Raw genomic sequence first — 22,014 nt, forward strand, 5'->3', positions numbered from 1 at the left:
TGACTTACCTTGGTCGAGATATTTGAATCTAGGGCTGCACCTAATGATTATTGTATGATTGATTAATTCATTGAATGGTACATTCTTTTTTAATTAGTCATTTAAAATCTAGAAAATGTCAGAAAAAAGAAAAGAAAAATAGCGATCACAATTTTCCGGACCCCAGCCTGATGTGAACGGTCAAAAACAACCCCAAAGATATTATGATAGAAAACAAAGAAAAAGCAGCAAATGTAACCTCTGTAATTGAAATGACATCATCGATTCTCGACAAATTGATTACCTGACTAATTGTTTCAGCTGTATTTGAATCCTCTGAAGACTGGAAGCAAAAGAAAACGGCTTGCCTGGCTCTGTTCAAAGTCTAAGGAATCCTCCTACCAACACATCTAAGGCTTACTACCTAACACTTACTACCTAACCTTTGTTTAATACGTACAAAAACCAAAATGTAACAACTACAAATTACCACAATGTTGTGGTACTACAGGGCGTGGCGTAGTGGAACTTTTTCTTCCAGCATCCAGCTGATCTTCCAGCACTGAATTCCCTGTAAAACTACAATTTGGTGTTTTTACGTTTTGGTTTTATACAGACAAAACAGACTAGCTGCTTCCAGTCCGTAGGTTAAGCTATGCTAATCGCCTGCTGACTCTAGCGTATTGTTTAGCCGACAGACATGAGAGTGGTATTGGTCTTGATATGTACTAATGATCTGAACTGTTCCTTGAAAGCAGCAACGTCACAGCTGTCCCTTAGGGTTGCCAAAACGCATTATGGGAAAACAAAGGGAATCACATATGTACGGTACATGTAAATAAAGCAGATTGATAAAAAGTGGGTACACCAAAAGTGTAAATTGCAATATGTCATCACAAAATAACCCCTGGGAAACTGATAGGAATTTCTATCAGTGGTTGCTTTTGATTATTGATGCCCATATTGGTATCCATCTGATATCCCTCCTCTCATGGTATTCTGCAGGTATGACCCAGGACTGTTTCCAAAGCCTCCGTCAGATTTCGGAACGTCCCAACTCCACTACTTTGAGGACTGGGGCGTGGTGACGTACGGCAGCGCTTTGCCCGCAGACACCAACCGCACCTTCCTCTCCTTCAAGTCAGGGAAGCTGGGGGGGCGCGCCATCTTCGACATCGTTCACAGGAACAAGTACAAGGAGTGGATCAAAGGGTGGAGGAACTTTAACGCCGGCCACGAGCACCCAGATCAGAACACTTTCACCTTTGCGCCCAATGGTGTCTCATTCATCACAGAGGCGCTGTACGGACCCAAGTACACTCTGTTGAACAATGCGGTGTTGTTTCGCTCCTCCGGCTCAGGGAGTTGCTTTAAGCCGTGGGCTGGACAGGTTACGGAAGCCTGCGATTCCAAGTGGCTGAAGTACAAGGTGGGGCTGGCGGCGGACGCCCAGGGCAGAGTGGAAGCCGCCATGGAGAGACAGGGAATGGTCTTCATCCGTGGTGAAGGACGTTCGGCTTATAATCCAGAGCTGAAGATCAGAAACTTCCAGAGAAACCTGCTCCTTCTTCACCCACAGCTCCTGCTCCTCGTGGACCACATCCACCTGGATCCAGACAGCCCAACCAGAGCCATGACAGCCTTCTTCCACAACACGGAACTCCCATTCCAGGCTACAAAGGTGGACGGTGTTCATGGAGCGTTTGTATCACACGGTGAGGCTCAATATAAGATGTTCTGGATGGATGACACAGGCTACAGTAGCAAAGGAGTGGTAGGTTATTGGAATTACCCTCGAGGGTACCCGTACAATGGCTCCAACTATGTGAACGTCACAATGCCATTGAGGTACCCGCACACCAGGGTGGCCTACATTTTCTTTGGACCAGGCGTGGACGTGCAGAGCTTCAGCTTGCGTGGCGACGACCAGAGAGTGGATATTTACCTGGCCACCAAGGATCACACCTACACTATCTACCTGCTGACTGGAGAGGTCAGCAGCAAGCCTCTGTTCGCCATGGTGCTGCTGGACAACAAAAAGATTGTGTTCGAGAAGGGGGCGGCGACGGCGGACGACAGCTCGCCTGAGGAGGTAGAGGAATACGTCAACGTGATGGAGGACAACCTCCAGCACGTCAAGCCCGTCTTCCAGCAGATGGAGAGACACATCCTCGGGCGGGTTCTCAACACCGCCAGCTTCCGTAAGACTGCGGAGCGCCTCCTCCAGTTCTCCGACAAGAAGAAGACGGAGGAGGTCATCGAGAAGATGTTCGCCATGTCCAAGAAACAGGGCAAGGGTAAAGGGGGGAAGAGAGTGAACCTTGGGGAGAAGCTTTCGGAGAGTCTACCTGACATTTTTGCACAGATTGAGGTGAATGAGAAAAAGGTAAGACAGAGGACTTCAAAGCGTTCATATGAGGACAGTCCAGAGGAGGGAGAGGGAGAGTCGCGGGCCTTTATGGATTATACAGACGGCCGCAAAAACAGAAAGGGGGCCTTTGTCAAAGGCCGCAAATTCAACGAGGTTCACATGGTGGCCACGGCGGGCAGCGAGGGTCTCAACAGCACCGCCTCCTACATCCGACTCTTCCTGCTCCTGAACACCGCCACCTTCTTCCTGCTGCTGGCCATCTTACTGACCCGCTTCCAGAGAGGTCGGAGTTTGCACACGCAGAGATGTTTCTACACCATCCTCCTGATCGACTGCTTCATCTTGCTGTACCTGTACTCCTCCTGCTCTCACACACAGTGTTAACGCCAGGAGCAAGCGAGGGGGCGTCCAACTGCAGGTGGGGCTGGGTACCAAAGGCAGTATTTTTTAGGTAGCGACCAAATTGCCTCCTTAGTATCGAGTATCGAAAAATGCCTCGTCATTCAATACCCAATTACAACACCTATGGAGTAAATCTCGTCATAGTCAGGGAGCCAATAAGCACGCAGCATGCTTCTACCAAGATCTAATAACGCTTATGATTGGCTGTCTTACATTACACGTCGAAGAGACGTTACACAGAGACGGCTGACGTAGTAGGAGCTGGAACATATATAAAAAGGTTTGTGCCGTAATGTGTAATTGTGTGTAAATATGTAAATTTGGTAACAAAAAAAGTATTGTTTAGGAACCGGTACCAAAGTCACAGTATTGGTATTGGTACCAGTATTGAATAGTTTTGAACGCTACCCAGCCCTAACTACAGATCCAATGAGCTGTTCTGCACCCCCACACCTCAGTCTGAGCCAGCTCTTAGGACAAGGTATTAGGAACACTTTTAGAAAATAAAAAAATATCGGAGATTTCCAGGATAAAAAATACAATTTTGAGAAAGAAGTTAGTAGAAGCAATATTTCAACAATGGAACTAAGTCATAATGTTATGAGTTCTTTTTTAAATCCGTATATGTGCTTGTGTCGTAGTCTGGCGCAGTCTGTCAGACGAGGGATGGGAATGTTATCAAGTTATTGGTTTATATCTTTAAGCGTAGATTTTAGGATGAAAATGAAATGAAAACAATGTAGCAGGATGTTACATTTTTGATTGTAAAATGACAATCTTATCTCCTAATATGACCTTTTCTAGAAATGAGGACTTCTCTGATGATTCTCCTAATATTATGACTTCTTCCCCCCCAAAACTACTTACATAGATTAGATTTGTATTTCCTCAATATGAATGTTCTTCTCGTAATACAATATTATGATTTTTATTCCCTGAATTTTGACTTTTTTTTATTATGAGTTCATTTTCACAATATTATGAATTTTGTTCTCATAATATTTTTTTCTAGAGATTGCAACTTTACTCTCCTAATATGACTTCTTCTATTTTATTTATATAGCCCAAAATCATACATTTGCCTTAGGGGGCTTCAGGATAGTATTGTCTGTAAACTTTATTCTCATAATATTATGACTTTTTCTAGAAATTTCTACCGTATTCTCATAAAATTCTGAGTTTTTTTCCCCCCCAGAATATTATGAGTGTATTCTTGAAACTCTGATTATTTATTTATTTTATAACTGTGGCCCAAATACTTGTAAGATTGACCTAATGGGTGTTCAGGAAAACCAAACAACTGATTCCAAATAGGAATTGATGCAACCAGACCCCCCCGATGTGAAAAGCTTCTGTGGAGCTTTGGAAGTCTGCGTCTGTGTGAAGTTCAGAGGTCCCGTCCCGTCTCCACTCTAGCCACTATGATCCAGTCAGACAGCTGTCCTGTCTACACTTCATAGGAAATACATTTCAATGTATATATGTGAAAGCAAGATATATTTTTATGGTGTTTTGTTTTTTTACCATTTGTAAATAAAATTACTACATGCATAAGTATGCATTCATCGTGTGTTGTGTCAAGTGAACGTGTGAACTCCAATATGGGGGTAAAAGTTCTACAGTATGTTATACATAGAGCTGGAACAATTCCAAATGTTGCTGTACGATTAAAGGTGCACTGTGAGTTCCTGCATGGTTTCAGTGCAATTTCATTTTTATCTCAAATCATAGGCATCTCTCCTTGATACGCTAGCTGCCTGCCCCCCCGAACATATATACATATATATATATATATATATATTTGAAGCGGCACCGTGGCTCCGTCCGGAGCTTAGTCCCGCCCAACACGATTGTGATTGGTTTAAAGAAATGCCAATAAACCAGAGCAGGTTTTTCTCCCGTCCAGAATGCTGTGTGGACTAGTCAGACCCTCCTCTGCAGCGCTGTGGAGGAAGGTCTGACAGACTACGCTACCTCTAATGCTCATTGAAATGTTCCCGCAGCGCTGTAGAATGTTTGTTTTAATAATTCCATGGTGTTGTAGTTCTTTCTGTCGCTAGTTCAAATATTATTCGCTGTATTGCGACTACAAATGAGACCAACATGCAACTTATTTTGCAGTCAATCCAGACACCAGTCCTAAAATATAATGCCAATCAGGAAATCTGAGAATTGTTTGAGATGATGTTTCCAGGCTCTTACATCTGACTTTGTTTTTGATGTTGTGATAAAGGTCTTAGATTTCATTCATAATGGTCTTAAAAAGGTCTTAAAAAGGTCTTAAATTTGACTTTCTGAAACCTGTAGAAACCCTGAAAAACACTCAAAGCAAGCAAAGAACCCATCAGGGGTCAGTACTGTATCTTATCATCAATCGAATAAATTCATTGTCACAGCATTTCATTATTATTATTATTTTGTGTGAGCGTGAGCCACTGATGTGTCTTCTGGGTCAGTGTTTTTGAGTGAGCGAGTCCTGCTGTTCCTGAGTTCCTCATTGGCTGAGATCCTCTGGCCTTTCATTGACTCTCGTCAGCTCCTTTAACTCGGGAGCCGCTCACCGGTTAGTGAGTGAAATGAAAAGAATGTATTTCCATTCTTCTGCAGTGGGGCTGTTTTGTTATGACTGAGCAGAGAATGGCTTCCAGATGTGCTCCATATGGCTTCCCTTATATAAAAAGTGACCTCTGTCTCTGCCTGGCCCGGTCAGAACATCGGGGGATGGGAGTGAAAACGGATTTATTAACTTCTCACAACAAATGAAAGCTCAGTCAAACAGGCAGACGTTGGGTTTACATCTGAAACCGGCCCTGATGAACCATGGCCCTCACATTGATGATGATGATGATGATGATGATGATGATGATGATTGTTACGTGTCAGGATGTGTGATGCTGCCATCTGCTGGCCATGTTTCGGCTCATCTCCTTTTAACCCTCAGGTTGTCGGCAACTTTTTGATTTTTCTGGGTCAAAATTTAAAATGAAAACTTTTTTTTCAACCTTTTGTTGTTCTTGTTCGACGTTTTTCTCGATTTTTTTCCAGGTTTGTTGTCACTATTTGACATTTTTGTAAAAAAAAATGTAAGCGATTTTTTTGATGTTTTTGTTGATTTTTTTCCCAGGTTTTTTGTCACCTTTTTCCAACTTTTTTTGCAGATTTTTTTTTCAGCGGTTTTTTGAAATGTTTTTGTCGATTCCCCCCCCCCCCTGCGTTTTTGAAGCTTTTACCAACATTTTTGTCATTTTTTTTTCAACGTTCTTTTGTCATTTTTTCTATCAAAAATAACTTGGACTCACGACCTTCGCAGGTAAAATGAATGATTTCTTCCATTGAATTTGGGAATTTTATTCAATTATATAGCATACAAATAAAGCGACAAAAGCATCAGAAAAGGCGCCAAAAAAAGTTCATTTTCAATTTGGACCTGGAAGGAAGACGAGTTGATGGTGGATGGGAAGACAACACAGAGGTTAGACTAGAAGAACCAAGAATCCTGTTCCACAGATCAAGGTCTGAATGTCAACATTTAACTTAGTAGCCTGTCTTAAGTCATTTCCTTTCAAAATCCTGAAGGAAATACATCTTAATAACACGCAATTCAGAATCAGAAAAGGCTTTATTATCAAGTAAGTTCAAGTCCAAGTCGATGTAACATCAATCAAGTCGATTCAACAAGTTCTAGACACTGAAAGTGTGCCATGGTTAGTTATTTCACTACATCGCTGACTCAAAGTTCACTTCCAGATAATCACAGTAAGTTCTTATAGGAGGAGAGGATGTCACATGATCATTGGGTTTTGTGTCTCTTACATCCCAGACATATTGATCTAAATATATATCTATATTCATTTGTATGTTAGCACTTAAATAGCATTTTCCCGGTTGGAATCTCAGTCTCATATATATATATATATAAAATTTGGCCTAAATAGTTACTAGTTAGGCCTAATATCTGAAAACGATGTCTCTTCTCATATATGTGACTAATTCCCTCAAATGTTTAATTTATGATGACGTGCATGTTTTGACTTAGTACCTTCAAGTTTTGATTTTCTTTGTTTTCTTCCCTGTCTAAATGTGTTTCAATAACAGATAAATAGACATGTTTTGAACATAAAGAATGGAGAAATAACTGTCCATTCCAACCACACGGCGTCGCTGCTCAGCTCTGTGTTCGCCTTTCCAGTGGGAACTGAGCCTGCTCGCTCACCGTCGACAGTTTGAAGAAACTTTATTGGTAGCGGTCCTTGGCGTAACATGTCAAACATGGGGGCACGGGTAGCACGTATGTTCAGAAATTTCAACCTAGAAAACCGGGTACACCGAGAAATCTCCAAGGAAAAGCCGCGAGTAGCACCCCGACACGGGACCAGCCTCCCGCCCTCCGCCGCCAGCTCTGACGGTGAGTTCTGTATAAGGTTAATGCCCCGGCCGCTGACCTAACTTAACGGTTTAAGGTGTGGAATGAAGTGTCCCTGTTGGATAAAAGCGTCAGCTAAATGACAAGTAATGTAATGTAATGTAATGTAATGTAACGAGCGTGTTGTGTGTTTCAGTCGTGGAGACAGCGGAGACCGTGGACCGGAGGAACGAGCGTCTGCTGACCCTGCTCAGGGCCGTGTATGTGGAGTCTACAGACCCGGCAGCAGCAGAGGTCAGGCCGGGGGACTCGCTGTCTATTTGACGGCGCTCAAGTTGGCTTCCGATTCGGCGGTTAAGGGGAAATTTAAGGGAAACTTAAAGCTGAAGTTAGCTTTCACAGTTTTTTCCAGGTCCAGATCCAAAACCCCTACACCTAGTGAAACGGTATGACCTCCCACGATTTAACTGGTTGAGGCGGAAGATATGGACTTGACTCCGGTCAAAGAATCAGGCTCCAGAGGATGTATGTCTGGTTAACAGAGCTTTATTTTGAGTTGCATTGGTTTGAGTTGTGGTCTACAAGAAACAACGATACATACAATAAGGATATCAATTTAAGCTGTAGTATAACTAATATCAATGATAAAGGAGCTATACTAATATTTATGAATGGTATAGAATCAACAGTGGTTACTATAGTTACTAACTGAACAAAAGGCAGCAGCTTTAAACTTAAAATACAAAAATATTAGCTGTAGCTGTTACCAATGTCATAAATAGGCCACAGACGTGGAGCGTTGAATAAATCACTAGGTAATTAAATGCACATAGCCTACAGAGCACAGCAACTGAAATTCACTTCACAGTAACCTCCTCCACTAAATTATAGAAGTTAACTTAACATAAAAACACTCAAAGCACACACAAAGCATGATATAAACCGGCGTTATCACATATTAACGGCGATAATTAGCTAGTTAGACTCTCACGAGTGTGCTGTGGAGAAAGGAAAATAAAGCTTACATGACAACTCCTGCCATAACTTTGATCTAAATAGTTAAACTATACAGTTAAACTAGCACATATATAGTACCTGCAGGTGGTCACACAACAAACTCCACATGTACAATACTCAGGTTTTCCTCACGAACGCACAAACCAGACAGAATAAGGAAAAGACCGCTGGCTCTCTAAACAGACATCAAAGCGCAGTGCCGCTCACTCAACCGACATCAGACTGTAGTATCGCCTGCAGGGGGTGTGGACAGGCTTTCCAACACCTAGACTTGTCAAATCTGGACCAAATGATCCCAGAGAGGCTAAAGATTCTAAAAAACAGTTTCAGATTAGTGAAAGCCTTATTCTATTTGATTAGGCTTTCACAGGATTTCCCTGTTCTTGTTCATATGTAGACCACATCAGACACACACACACACATATATATATATATATAAAGCTTTCACTAATCTGAAACTGTTTTTAAGAATCTTTAGCCTCTCTATGATCATTTGGTCCAGATTTGACAAGTCTAGGTGTGGGGGTTTTGGAATCTGGACCTGGAAAAAACTGTGAAAGCTAACTTCAGCTTTAAGTTTCCCTTAAATTTCCCCTTAACCCGCCGAATCGGAAGCCAACTTGAGCGTCGTGTCTATTTGTGAGACTCTAATGATGGATGATAGGAGTGGGGAAAAAATTGGATATATCGTGATTTCTTTTCTTGCGACAATTCTTAAAATCTTAAATATTTTTTATTTTTTTACCAATTATTTACCTAAATATTTCTGTTTATATGGTACCGCTGTCGGCAACTACATCATACCCATTTCCAGTAAAACGGACGGAAAGCAGAAAGTCCATCTTATGTTCATCTTTACAAAGTAAATAAATGTCAGACTGACTGACTGACATGTGATGTCATTCTTCTTATAAAACTATTAGTTTTTAGAAATGTCTCATGATATATTTTCTCTAAGTGTATTATTCATCTTTTGTGTTCGTCAAAGAAGGAAAAGAAAAATTGCAATACTCAATATCGATAATAGTACTTCTAGAATTGCAATAAATAAAAATAGCAATATAAATCCAATCAGCACCCATGTATCTCTATTGTATAGAGCTGGTTACTTCAGTTAAAGGGAAGAAGACACCTGATCAAAGAGGGTCTTCTCAGGCTAACGTTCAGTTATGAGAAGCCGCCTAGGCCAAAACTGAATACTTAACTTGCACATACTGTACATATATACTTCACTTGCACATACATACTGTATATACTGGTACTAATCACTTGGACGCACATGGATACTTCACTTGCGCATACATACAGTATATACTTCACTTGCACATACTTTTGCACACATACATACTCACATCTTATGCATGCGCAAGTGAAGCATATACAGTGGGGCAAAAAAGGTATTTAGTCAGCCACCAATTGTGCAAGTTTTCCCACTTAAAAAGATGAGAGGCCTGTAATTTTCATCATAGGTACACATCAACTATGAGAGACAAAATGAGAAAACAAAATCCAGAAAAATCACATTGTAGGATTTTTAGTGAATTTATTGGTAAATTATGGTGGAAAATAAGTATTTCGTCAATAACAAAAGTTCATCTCAATACTTTGTTATATACCCTTTGTTGGCAATGACAGAGGTCAAACGTTTTCTGTCAGTCTTCACAAGGTTTTCACACACTGTTGCTGGTATTTTGGCCCATTCCTCCATGCAGATCTCCTCTAGAGCAGTGATGTTTTGGGGCTGTCGCTGGGCAACACGGACTTTCAGCTCCCTCCAAAGATTTTCTATGGGGTTGAGATCTGGAGACTGGCTAGGCCACTCCAGGACCTTGAAATGCTTCTTACGAAGCCACTCCTTCGTTGCCCGGGCGGTGTGTTTGGGATCATTGTCATGCTGACAGACCCAGCCACGTTTCATCTTCAATGCCCTTGCTGATGGAAGGAGGTTTTCACTCAAAATCTCACGATACATGGCCCCATTCATGCTTTCCTTTACACGGATCAGTCGTCCTGGTCCCTTTGCAGAGAAACAGCCCCAAAGCATGATGTTTCCACCCCCATGCTTCACAGTAGGTATGGTGTTCTTTGGATGCAACTCAGCATTCTTTCTCCTCCAAACACGACGAGTTGAGTTTTTACCAAAAAGTTCTATTTTGGTTTCATCTGACCATATGACATTATCCCAATCCTCTTCTGGATCATCCAAATGCTCTCTAGCAAACCTCAGACGGGCCTGGACATGTACTGGCTTAAGCAGGGGCACACATCTGGCACTGCAGGATTTGTCTTCCATTTTCTTATAATTTCTCCCACAGTTGATTTCTTCACACCAAGCTGCTTACCTATTGCAGATTCAGTCTTCCCAGCCTGGTGCAGGTCTGCAATTTAGTTTCTGGTGTCCTTTGACAGCTCTTTGGTCTTGGCCATAGTGGAGTTTGGAGTGTGACTGCTTGAGGTTGTGGACAGGTGTCTTTTATACTGATAACAAGTTCAAACAGGTGCCATGAATACAGGTAACGAGTGGAGGACAGAGGAGCCTCTTAAAGAAGTTGTTACAGGTCTGTGAGAGACAGAAATCTTGCTTGTTTGTAGGTGACCAAATACTTATTTTACCGAGGAATTTACCAATAAATTCACTAAAAATCCTACAATGTGATTTTCTGGATTTTGTTTTCTCATTTTATCTCTCATAGTTGAAGTGTACCTATGATGAAAATTACAGGCCTCTCTCATCTTTTTAAGTGGGAGAACTTGCACAATTGGTGGCTGACTAAATACTTTTTGCCCCACTGTACAAACATTAGTTCCAATGCCATACATGCTTACTTCACTGGAGCATACATACTAACCCCAGTTCCAATGAAGTTGGGACGTTGTGTAAAATGTAAATAAAAACAGAATACAATGATTTGCAAATCCTTTTCAGCCTATATTGCATTGAATACACTACAAAGACAAGATATTTAAGGTTCAAACTGATCAACTTCATTGTTTTTTTTTTGTTGCAAATATTCCAGACTGATCTCATCAAGTGGCGTATGTATGACACGCCAATTGGTATGCCATTATTGGCATGTTATAAAGACGCATACTCGCTTTTTACCGTGTTTATCAACGCCGTTTGGCCTCCTTTGAGTTACATTACCTTGCGATTACGTGTGAATTGACGCCGTAGTGAGTAGTATGAAAGGGCGAAACTCCGCGTAGGGAGGTTAGTCGGGGGGGAGGATGGGTCAAACACAGGACTTTCACCTAGGAAACCGGGGATCGGGTCCCGCGTGTGACTATTCCTTCGTGTCCCGCATGTCACGTTTCCTAAACCCAACCGTAGCCTCGCGATAACACGCCATGTGGCTTTAGAAAGTGGCGTTTGTGTTTAGGCTGTGACGTTGCAGACTGCCGTCCGCTGTATACAGCGTAGACATACACGTGGATAGCTCAAAATGCGTACAGATAACACGCCACTTGGCTTTAGGAAAGTGGCGTGTATGTTGACGCGAAGTCATGATGTCATGTTGAATATTCACTCATTTTGAATTTCAACACGTTCCAAAAAAGCTGGGACAGGGGCATGTTTACCACTGTGTTACATCACCTTTCCTTTAAACACCACTCAATAAACGTTAAGCGGAACTGACACTAACTGTTGAAGCTTTGTAGGTGGAATTCTTTCCCATTCTCGCCTGATGTACGACTTGAGTTGCTCAACAGTCCGGGGGCTCCGTTGTCGTATTTTGCGCTTCATAATGCTCTAGGGCTGACTCAAAATATATCGATATCGTGATATGAGACTAGATATCGTCTTAGATTTTGGATATCGTAATATCGTGATATGACATAAGTGTTCCCTTTTACTGGTTTTAAAGGCTGCATTACAGTAAAGTGATGTACTTTTCTGAACTTACCAGACTGTTCTAGCTGTTCTATTATTTGCCTTTTCCCCACTTAGACATTATGTCCACATTACTGATGATGATTTATCTAAAATCTAAGTGTGAAGATATTTTGTTAAAGTACCAATTGTCAACCCTAGCGCCATATCAATATCGAGGTATTTGGTCAAGAATATCATATCTGATTTTCTCCCTATCGCCCAGCCCTATAATGCGCCACACATTTTCAATAGGAGACAGGTCTGGACTGGACTACGAAGCCACGCTGTTGTAACACGTGCAGAATCTGGTTTAGCATGGAAAAGATTTGCCAATAATTGTATTCTGTTTTTATTTACGTTTTACACAACGTCCCAACTTCATTGGAATTGGGGTTAGTATGCATGGGGAAGTGAAGTATCGGGCTGGGTGATATGGAGAAAATCAGATATCACGTTATTCTTGACCACATACATCGCTATCGATACTGCGACGATATTGTAGGGTTGACTATTGGTGCTTTCACAAAATATTAACACAATAAGATTTTAGATAAATAATCATCAATTTGGTAAACAGTTTCAAGTGAAATTATAGAGAAAAAAATGTTTTCTCAGCTATAAACTGACTGTTGACATGTATGCACAAAAATAGTGTGATGTTAAAAAAAATCTGCAATTCTTCAAATGATAATCCATCCAAATGTTTCATAACAGATTTTCTGAATAAATTGAGTTAGTATGTTCTTGTTATTATCAGTTTAGACAACGTAATTCAGTGGTTCCCAACCTGGGGTCCAGGGACCCCTCAGGGGGGTGGCAAAGATCACAGACAGAAAGATATTGACAGACAATAAATTATCATTTTGAATTATTTCCCAGCCCTAAGTATATATGTATGTGCAAGTGAAGTATGCATGTATGTGCGAGTGTTCAGTACCAGTAATAATGTATGTGCATGTGCAAATGAAGTATTCAATTTGGCCTAGGCAGCTTCTCATATTCAATGGTTACTTTTGATGATAGAAAGTGATCCCCCCGTAAAAAGTAGGGGCCATCATGTTTGTTAATAAAAAATGTACTTTAACGTTTAAATGTTTTTAAAAGCTGCTTTAACTATTTTGGCCACTTGCGGAAAACACTCAACAACAAGCTTAAAAACTCATTTGACATCATGGCCTCGAAAATTGATACAGCTAGCATGCTAACCAACAGCTGCTATCTGATATCTCAAATGTAATTACAAATAGCAGCGTGGTTCGATTAAATGTTCAAATGTCTTGCCATGAGGGTGTATTTTGCCAACCCGTATTTTAGGCTCATTTCCTTCTGCTTAAAGTGCCCATATTATGAAAAAATCACTTTTTCTGGGATTTGGGGTGTTATGTTGTGTCTCTGGTGCTTCCACACACATACAAACTTTGAAAAAAATCCATCCATGCTGTTTAGAGTGAGATACAGTTTCTGAATGTGTCCTGCCTTCAGTCTCTGGGTGAGCTGTTCAAAATCTGCACGGCTTGTGACGTCACAAGCCGAAACGAGCAGGCTAACCGCAACCATTAGCTCGTTAGCATGCTAACGCTAATGCTAACGCTAGCATGCTACCTCGTTCTCAATAGCAAAGCACTGCTACAACACACACAAGTTCACCATAATCTACAAAAGAACTACTTCCATGTGCGCCCTCATTTAGAAGTCTCCCAGCTAATCCTGCCTTGTAACTGACCCAAGTTGTAGAAACAGCCTTTCTTTTACTGTCTATGGGGCTAGCTAGCTGACATGATCTACATCTGAGCTACTGGGCATGTGCAATCAAAGATAGTACAGAAGAAGAAAAGAGGTCTCACTCTGTAGCTAAAACAGAGACCAGCTGAAAAGAGGATCTGCAGCAGTGAGAGAGAGCGCTGCAGTACAACAAAAATATGGTGTTTTTTGAAAATTAAACCATGTAAACCTATTCTGGTACAACATTAAAATACAATTATGAACCTGAAAATGAGCATAATATGGCTGCTTTAATCTTCTCACAGGCGCCAAAGGAAGTGGCGGCGGAAAAAGCGGCGGAGCGGCGGCCGCTGAGGTTCAGTTTACCGGGGGACGTGTACGGCCTGGTGGAGCTCCCAGATGTTCCTAAAGGCAAACTGACCATCGCTGAGGCTCTGAAGGCCCTGAGCAGCCACCACCGTCAGCCCCAGACATGGACGCCGGGAAAGATCGCTCAGGAATATTCTCTGGACTTGAAGGACACAAAAGCTCTTCTAGAGTTCTTCATCCCCTTCCAGGTTCAGATCATACCCCCCAAGTCTGAAAATGCCAAGCAGATCAAGGCTTCTTAGGACTGCATTGTAGGAGAATGGTAGACAATCGACAAAATATGGCTCACTCCACTTATTTATGTACATAAATTCATTGCATTGGGAGAGTCACTCAAGTTTCTCGAGCCTGGGGTCTGGACCCAATGCGGGATTTCTAAATACGTAGATGGAATCATGGGATGGGTCTAAGTTGTATTGATATATAGCCAATCTCTGAACCCGTCAGCTATCGGTCAAATGATGATTCAGCCTCTGGGGGCAACAGCCAATATTTCTGGTGTTGCGGTGCAGCCAGCGGATACCCGGGCCCAGCTAGAGCTACAGCTGGGCCATATGGAGAAAATCAAATATCACAATATGTTTGACCAAACACATCAATGTCAATATTGCGGCGATATTGTAGGGTTGACTATAAGTGCTTTCACAAGATATTAACACAATAAGAGTTTTGATAAATAATCATCAATAATGTGGATACAATGACTAAGTGGGTAAAGGCAAATAATAGAACAGCTAGAACAGTCTGGTAAGTTCATAATATTCATCACTTTACTGTAAAGCAGCCTTTAAAACCAGGAAAAGACAACACGTGTCATATACCGATATTACGATATCCAAAATGTAAGACTATATCTAGCCTCACGTATCGATGTCGATATAATATTGATATATTTCCCAGCCCTAGTTGAAATTGAGAGACGATGTCTCTATAAACGGATATCTGCATTTTAAATATATTAAAAAGCCAAATCCTAGCTGATGGGTTCCCAGATTGCATTTCAACAGATGCGTTCCTCCTCCTTTGCTCTCCACGTGGATGGTATACCTGTATGCAACCAAAGCCCGCTCAACGGGATTGGTCACTACTACTCGGGCTCCAAGCCCAAACTAGAACACTTCCAATACCAAAATCTTGTCCCGTTGCCTTCAGGTGCAGATGTGTTTGTAGAGATGAATATTAATAGAGCAAATGAAAATAAATAAAGAAGTGCAAATATTTCATCTTCATCATTGTGTCTTTATAATCCTTTCGACGATTCTTCTAGTACAATACAAAAGTATTCATGCACAATTTCTGCTGACTTTTGGAACCCTGGTTCCTCCGCTGAGAGGAGAAGGACCTCTCATGTCTGTGCTGGAGGCAGGATGTTCTTAGCCTAGCTTAGCATAAAGATGGATCGGAAAAAAAATCCTTCCAGCACATAACTTCCTCTTAAACTAAAAATGATTGTTTTTACATTTCTCTTTGTAAGCAGATCAAACAAATGAGCTCCCATGTTAATCAGTGAGCTTTGTGGTGTGTGTCCATTGTCAGCTTCCCATTCATCTCTATGGGAGCAGCTGTGCAATGCATTCTGGTAGCGTCGTGGGGACTTTGGAGAAGTGGAGGGGCGAGTCACCCGTCCCCTTAATTTGCATAAAGTTGAATCTAGCCAACTTTATGCCAATGAGGCTCGCCGCCTCTGAAAATCTGACAAAAATCTTTTAAACTGACCTTTGTTGATCTGAAATGAAGACTGCACTTCAAATGTTTTCAGAAACATGTTTCGGTGAACTATTTTCGTAAAATACAGGATTGTATTCCGAACGAGCCGCCATTATGGTCGGTTTTGAAATCCCGAAGCAGACAGACCCACGAGAAAAACTGGTGGCGAGCCCACTAGCGTGCAATTGTGGTCGTGTGATCCCGTCCGTGAAAACCAGGCGTATATGGACACCCACCGTTAGGGGTGTTGTTAAGTGTGTTTATTTACTTTGGACCATAGACTGTATATATTAATGGACAGAGCATGTGTGACGTCACCCATTGGTTTGTGGAGATCAGTTATCCGCATTGACATATATAAAATGGACCAACAGACCCCGTGTCTCTGGACGGAGACCAGTGAAGGATATTAGAAGCACTTTTCCGGTGATGGCTGAGCGTTACTGAGCAGCCTCCAACTGAGCTTGAAGACGTAAATGTGACGTGAGCAACCTGTCTGAAAGTTGGAAGTCTTCTGGTAGCTGTGCCAAGAGAAATCTCAATCATTCCCAATCTAGCAGAGACGGAGAGCGTAGGTATATGTAAGGAGATAACATAGACACAGGCTAATTATTGATCACTAAAATGATAGTTAATAATAGTAATTACACTTAAACAGCTAATGGAAGTCAAAACTGCCTGAGAGCTCCTGTACTATACGGTAATTCCTCTACTATGAGACAGTAAGTCTCGTGGTTATGACACAATCGTTAGCCTATTTTTATAAAAACGTCTGCTACGGAGCCATAACGTGAGCTACAAGATAATGGAGCCTTTTATACATTGTCGTGTTTCTTTAGAAATAAACAATGGACAAATAGTCTTTAAACTCTTCAGATGTAAAGTTATTCGCTGTCAAAGTGACGCCAAAATGAATGGCAGTCAATGGGATGCTAACGGGAGGTGATGGCTTGGTAGCATCAAAATGGCGCCATAGGAGGTTCGCGGTCCGAGGAGAAGCTTAACCCCCTTGAGGTTATCCGTCGTCGAGTTTGCGTTTATGGGCGCAGCCATCGTGGTTGCGGATGTGACGTTTTTAGACGAGAGGGAGGAGTGAGGGAGGAGCAACGCTGTCCAACCAGTGTTGCCAAGTCCGCTTATTATAAGCGACTTTGGCTTGTTTTTCTGTAAAGTCGCTTACAAATATTGGTAGTCACGGGTCGTGTTTTTTTTGGGCTTGTTTCTAAAGTGTAGTTGCTTATTTGGGCTTGTTCCTAGCTCCATAATAAGTTGTCAAGCAGATATTTTCTAAACGGAGGAGTTTGCCTTACCTGTTCCTTCTGTCCCTCCCCTTTCCCCATACACACAGGAGACAGCAAAGTTTTTTTCCCACCCACATCCTGCTTCTAATTGGCCCTGACCCAGATGGCAACGAGTACTAGCCAATCAGAGGCAGAGCAGGGCAATCGGTTTTTTCTGTTTAGGAAAATGTCAGTGAGTGATGAGAAAGATAATGGTGGTGTTATTCTTCATATATATGAGGCTAAAGTGTTAAGAGTCTTAAGAAAAATGTTTTAGACCAAGCCTCATCCTCACCTGTTTAAATGGTTTTGACTGGAATTGTTTTTAAACCAGTTTAGTTTAAGTCTTTTCTAACTCATTTGTTTATCAGAGCAGGAGCCACTTTATTGCTGCACACTAAGATTGTTAATAATTTCTCCTGTTTCTGGGTTATAGTTATTTAAAAATGGGATCTTCTGCAGTCCCTGCAATAAATAACGAATTTGTGAGTTCAGGATGATATTTATTTGTGTGTGCAAATTTTAATTAGGCTATCAGAGGTTTACTCTGTATATAATGTACTTGGTACATCAGTCTATATTTGATATCCCATCAGTTTTCTAATGTTAAATAATGTTAAAAAATGTTAAAAGGTGGTTTAACTAACTCTTGTGATCATTGTCCTGAAGCTCGGGGGAGAAAAATAAATAAACTACCGTGTGTACAGTTTTGCAAAATTGCACACAGTTTACCAATCTGTCCACATGGATGTAAATTGACAATCTGTACCCACAGTTTAAAATCCGTCCCCACGGATTGTAAAACCGTGCACACAGTTTATTTATTTTTCTCTTCCCGGAACCTAGGGGGGCTCCGTAGAAAAAGTCGCTTGTTTTGGGCTTGTTTTCACAGGCCGGGGGCCTGTTTCACAAAACCAAGATAAGGGATTAAGCCGGGATTTCCCCGTTATCCTGGATGATTTAAGCCTTGACTCTGTTTCATGAAAGCGGAGGCACATAAATCAGAGATTTATTCTGTGCAGCTAGCCTGCTCCCGACCAGGCTAACAGCCAGGCTAACAGCTAGGATTTATTAATCCTGGAGCCTTTTCTGATCACCCAGCAGTGGTTTTACCCTATTCTTATCAGCCTGGATTAAAATACAACAGGTGCATATTGCTGTTCATTTAAGTACTGTTATTATTTAAAGTTGGGACCATAATTGTTTTTAATAATTATTCATGTGACAGTCATTGTTACTGTTATATTGCTGTATGAAGACTGCTGTTCATATTGTTGTTAGAAGTTTGATGAATATATTATGGCAGTTGTTGAGATAATTAGAAAAGGCTGATAACATTTCAAATGTGTTTTAAATGAGGTCTGTTACTAAGGGCAACACATACAATGCTGTACATTTCTATAGTTGACCAATGCACCTCGAATTATTTTAGTTGATTCATTTTTTTTTATTCTTTAACAATAAGGATCATGTTTGTTCCTCTTCCATGTGCATTGTATTTGGCATTATTAGCACACAATGTGTGTTGACCAGTAAACTGGGACTATAATTTGGGAGGATTGTACAATTTAAAGAACATATCCTAATTGTACAATCCTCCCAAATGATAGTCTTAGTTCACTGGACCAGTAACTATCTAGTGATGGAGGCTACTGTACATTCATGTAATAACAGGGAGAGGACACCCCAATGGTTTTTGACCTTATATTTTGCTGGGGGGGGGAAATAACTGATGAATATACTCCATTCCTGTTTACAGTGTGCATGGAATTTATCACTTAATTATCTTTATAGTTTCTAGATTTGAGAGTCCAATTTCTTCAGTGTCTTTATTTTCTATGTCCACAAGGGAGCAAGGCATATAATATGTAGAGAAGGAAACTTGTCCTCTATAAAAAAATAAAAATAAAAAAACACGAGAAAAAGCATGGCAGATAATAGCAGACAGACTGAATGATAGTCTAAAAATATACATTTATGAACTACTGCTCTTAACTGAAACCATTCAATGAGTCACTGTCATTTGCAAAAACGAACAGTTGTACACTTTGCATTAAAAGCGAGCAGTGGAAGTTAATATGACTTAGGAAATTCATATTTTAGCCCATGAGAGAGAGGGAGGAACAGAGTGAAAGAGATATTTATGCATCATATTCTAGTGTTGTAGAAAATTGATCTTCATGGTAAATTTCCTGAGTGACATTATCTTCTGCTTACTTTTAAGGCAAAGAGTAGCCTACAACTGTTAATTTGTGCAAATGCTTAGTAGCCTAATCCTTGAATGGAATGATTATGACGGTTTCAGTTCAGAGCAGTGGTCAGTTAATGTATATTTTTAGGCTGCTTACACATTCAGTCGGTCCGTGATCGTCTGCTACGCTTTCTCTCACTGTTTCACTACAGCAGCCGTGTTTCTTTTCTTTTATACAAATAATGTGTTTCACGTCATCATACTTCCACAAGAAGCTGCTGCTCACTCTGTATAAAGTATGTACAATGCGTATTCTCCATTTTGGCATCAGGAAATCTGTGATCGACCTCGCGGTCTTTTGAGGAAAGCCGTGGACGCGCATCTATCTGAATTACTTCAGCCTGGCTCAACCTAGTCTCTCCTCCTCAGCCTGGCTCAACCTAGTCTCTCCTCCTCAGCCTGGCTCGACCTAGTCTCTCCTCCTCAGCCTGGCTCAACCTAGTCTCTCCTCTTCATCCTGGCTTGGCCTTCGTGAAACGCAGCAAGCCAGGATGCTCAGATTAGACTAGGTCAAGTCTCGCTTTATCAGTTATCCTGGATTTATATATTCTGCTTTTGTGAAACAGGCCCATGGTTGCTTATTTGTCTCGCAAGATCTGGCAACACTGTGTTCAACACGTTCACTGGTAATCTGGATGCAACTGCTGCTGAAAGCTAGCCTACGTAATTCGAGGTAAGATATAGCTTCGCTAGGTTTTAAATATATCTTTGTCCAATAGTTATATTACATATAAGAGGAGTCACATTGTAAAGTAAATGTATCTGAAGTTACCATGTAAACTGTCTGTAACGTATGGAGGAAATATTTATTCGTATATATAATATATATATAAGCATTGACAATCCCCGTTTTGCATTTCGCTGACACTACGTTTAAATTAGGACAACGTAAACTTCGATTTGCAGAAAATTAACGTTAGCATGTTTTACCAGTGGATAGCTAACGTTACTATGGAGGAAATATTTATTCATAATTCAAATTGAAAGTCCAAAGAGAAAACTAAGCAAGATCAAATTAAAAATATTTTTTTTTTTTTAATTTTCCATTTGGCTTTTCCATTTGGATTTAATATTTGGCTTTTGAATTTAAATTTAACATTGGCTTTTAATTTGGACTTGACACATGTCAATGTAAATGAGGAGGCGTGGCCCAAAGGCTGGTGGGGGGGTCTGAAACGAAAGGGGTGCAGAGGCACCTTATGACCAGCAGGGGGAGCTGACTGCTGGGGAGCTCACTGTTGAGGAGCATCTGTCTGCAGCTTGGCCACCAGGCTGGCTTATCCTCTTATTTCACATGATAGAAACTGATGATGTAGGCTAAACACAAACCACATTTCATGCAACAACAGTGAAGTTTTCATGTAGATACTATAATTGGGCCCGTGTTAGTGAGGACTAGATTAGGACTGGATTTAAAGCTGATTCTGGTTTCCAACTTCGCCCCAGGTGTGTCTGTTTAAAACACGGACGGAGACAACTTCTCTCTTCTGATGTTTTATTTAATTAAGAACAGTACAAACATGGGTGTGGGTAGCTCTGCTACGTGTGTTTGTGTGTTGTCAGATCTCGAGGACACACACACACACACACACACACACACACATTTTAGTAATAAACAGAATTTGTAACTATAGATTGTAACATGCATGTGACTCATCTTAAAACAGACTAATGTGCTGACAGAAGGTCTTCAAATAGATTAGCAGACACAACTACAGTAAGTGGAAGAAAGACATCAGTGTAACAGCATCAACAACAGTGGTTAATAACTCCTGCAACAGCATGCTTGTTAGGTACATTAACGGTCTGAAATAATGTATTTAGAATTTTGAGAAAAGATTTTTTGAGTATATTGAACCTGGTGCTTTATACAATACATTTGGCTGTAGAACTGAAGATTTTTCAAAATAGAACACTTACGTAACTTTACAGTAATATATATATTTTTTTTTCATGTGCGACATTTTATCGCAAAAACGGATATTCTGGCCCACTGCCCCGTCCGTCGACGCGCTCCAGCGCAGCTTTGTCCGAGGTGAGGGTGACGCTGTGTGGGTGTCTGTGCCTGTCCTTCGGGCGCCTCCGGGTAACGTTGCCCAACTCTCGGGCGGGGTACATATATTTCAGTATATTCAAGGAAAAGCAGTCTCCGCTTGTCCCGTGCGAATGCCGCACACGAAACTCAGATGTGAGGGGGTACTTCCTAAATCACACGCGGTCCCAAAATGATTCTAATCCCGTACGAATAGGATTTATATGAATTTGCACGATAACGTTAGCTATATCAGGCTTTGACTTTAAGCTAACATTACCATTATATGCGGATCGATTAGCAGTAACATCACATATGGTTAAAAACAGATCACCGGCGAGACCGTTGTGCATACCTACTGTATACGGCTGTAACGTTAAATATATATATTTTAATCCGTTTATACGGTCTGGTCTGCATAACGTTATTAGTTAGCCCGCTAGCTTGGTTAGCAAGGTGCAATCTAGCTAGCTAACTGATATTAATTGGGATGCTAACATTGGCTAATGAAAAACAGTATTAAAACAAAATGTAACGTTACTTACCGGAAAAACTGAACTGCCGACTCCTTTGAGTGTCTTGTCGTACAACCGAACGATGAACAAGACATTATTAGGCGACCAACTGTCAGAGTCACGAAGACGAAA

General features: G+C 41.1%; 2 protein-coding genes across 3 annotated transcripts in view; both read left to right on the forward strand.

Moving 5' to 3' along the window:
- dse (dermatan sulfate epimerase) overlaps positions 1-4,306 on the forward strand; it is a 29,687-nt gene extending 25,381 nt beyond the window's left edge. For both annotated transcript variants that reach the window (XM_031285664.2, XM_031285665.2), the window contains one exon: positions 985-4,306. In XM_031285664.2, the coding sequence (XP_031141524.1) occupies positions 985-2,734 (1,750 nt within the window). In that variant the 3' untranslated portion in view covers positions 2,735-4,306. The remainder of the gene's footprint in view (positions 1-984) is intronic.
- A 2,628-nt stretch (positions 4,307-6,934) lies between these two features.
- On the forward strand, positions 6,935-14,775 carry ndufaf4 (NADH:ubiquinone oxidoreductase complex assembly factor 4). The gene is made up of 3 exons (XM_031285676.2): positions 6,935-7,157; positions 7,312-7,409; positions 14,034-14,775. The coding sequence occupies exons 1-3, from the start codon at positions 7,013-7,015 to the stop codon at positions 14,337-14,339; spliced, it is 549 nt and encodes a 182-aa protein (XP_031141536.2). The 5' UTR covers positions 6,935-7,012; the 3' UTR covers positions 14,340-14,775.
- Positions 14,776-22,014: the final 7,239 nt, after the last annotated feature.

This window comes from Sander lucioperca, chromosome 19 (genome assembly GCF_008315115.2).
Source record: "Sander lucioperca isolate FBNREF2018 chromosome 19, SLUC_FBN_1.2, whole genome shotgun sequence".
In the NCBI taxonomy this organism is placed as follows: Eukaryota; Metazoa; Chordata; class Actinopteri; order Perciformes; family Percidae; genus Sander; species Sander lucioperca.

Coding starts and splice junctions, on each gene's coding strand:
- ndufaf4 (XM_031285676.2), top strand. CDS start 7,013: ATGTCAAACATGGGGGCACGGGTAGCACGTATGTTCAGAAATTTCAAC. Junction 7,158..7,311: donor CTCCGCCGCCAGCTCTGACG/GTGAGTTCTGTA, acceptor TGTGTGTTTCAG/TCGTGGAGACAGCGGAGACC. Junction 7,410..14,033: donor CAGACCCGGCAGCAGCAGAG/GTCAGGCCGGGG, acceptor ATCTTCTCACAG/GCGCCAAAGGAAGTGGCGGC.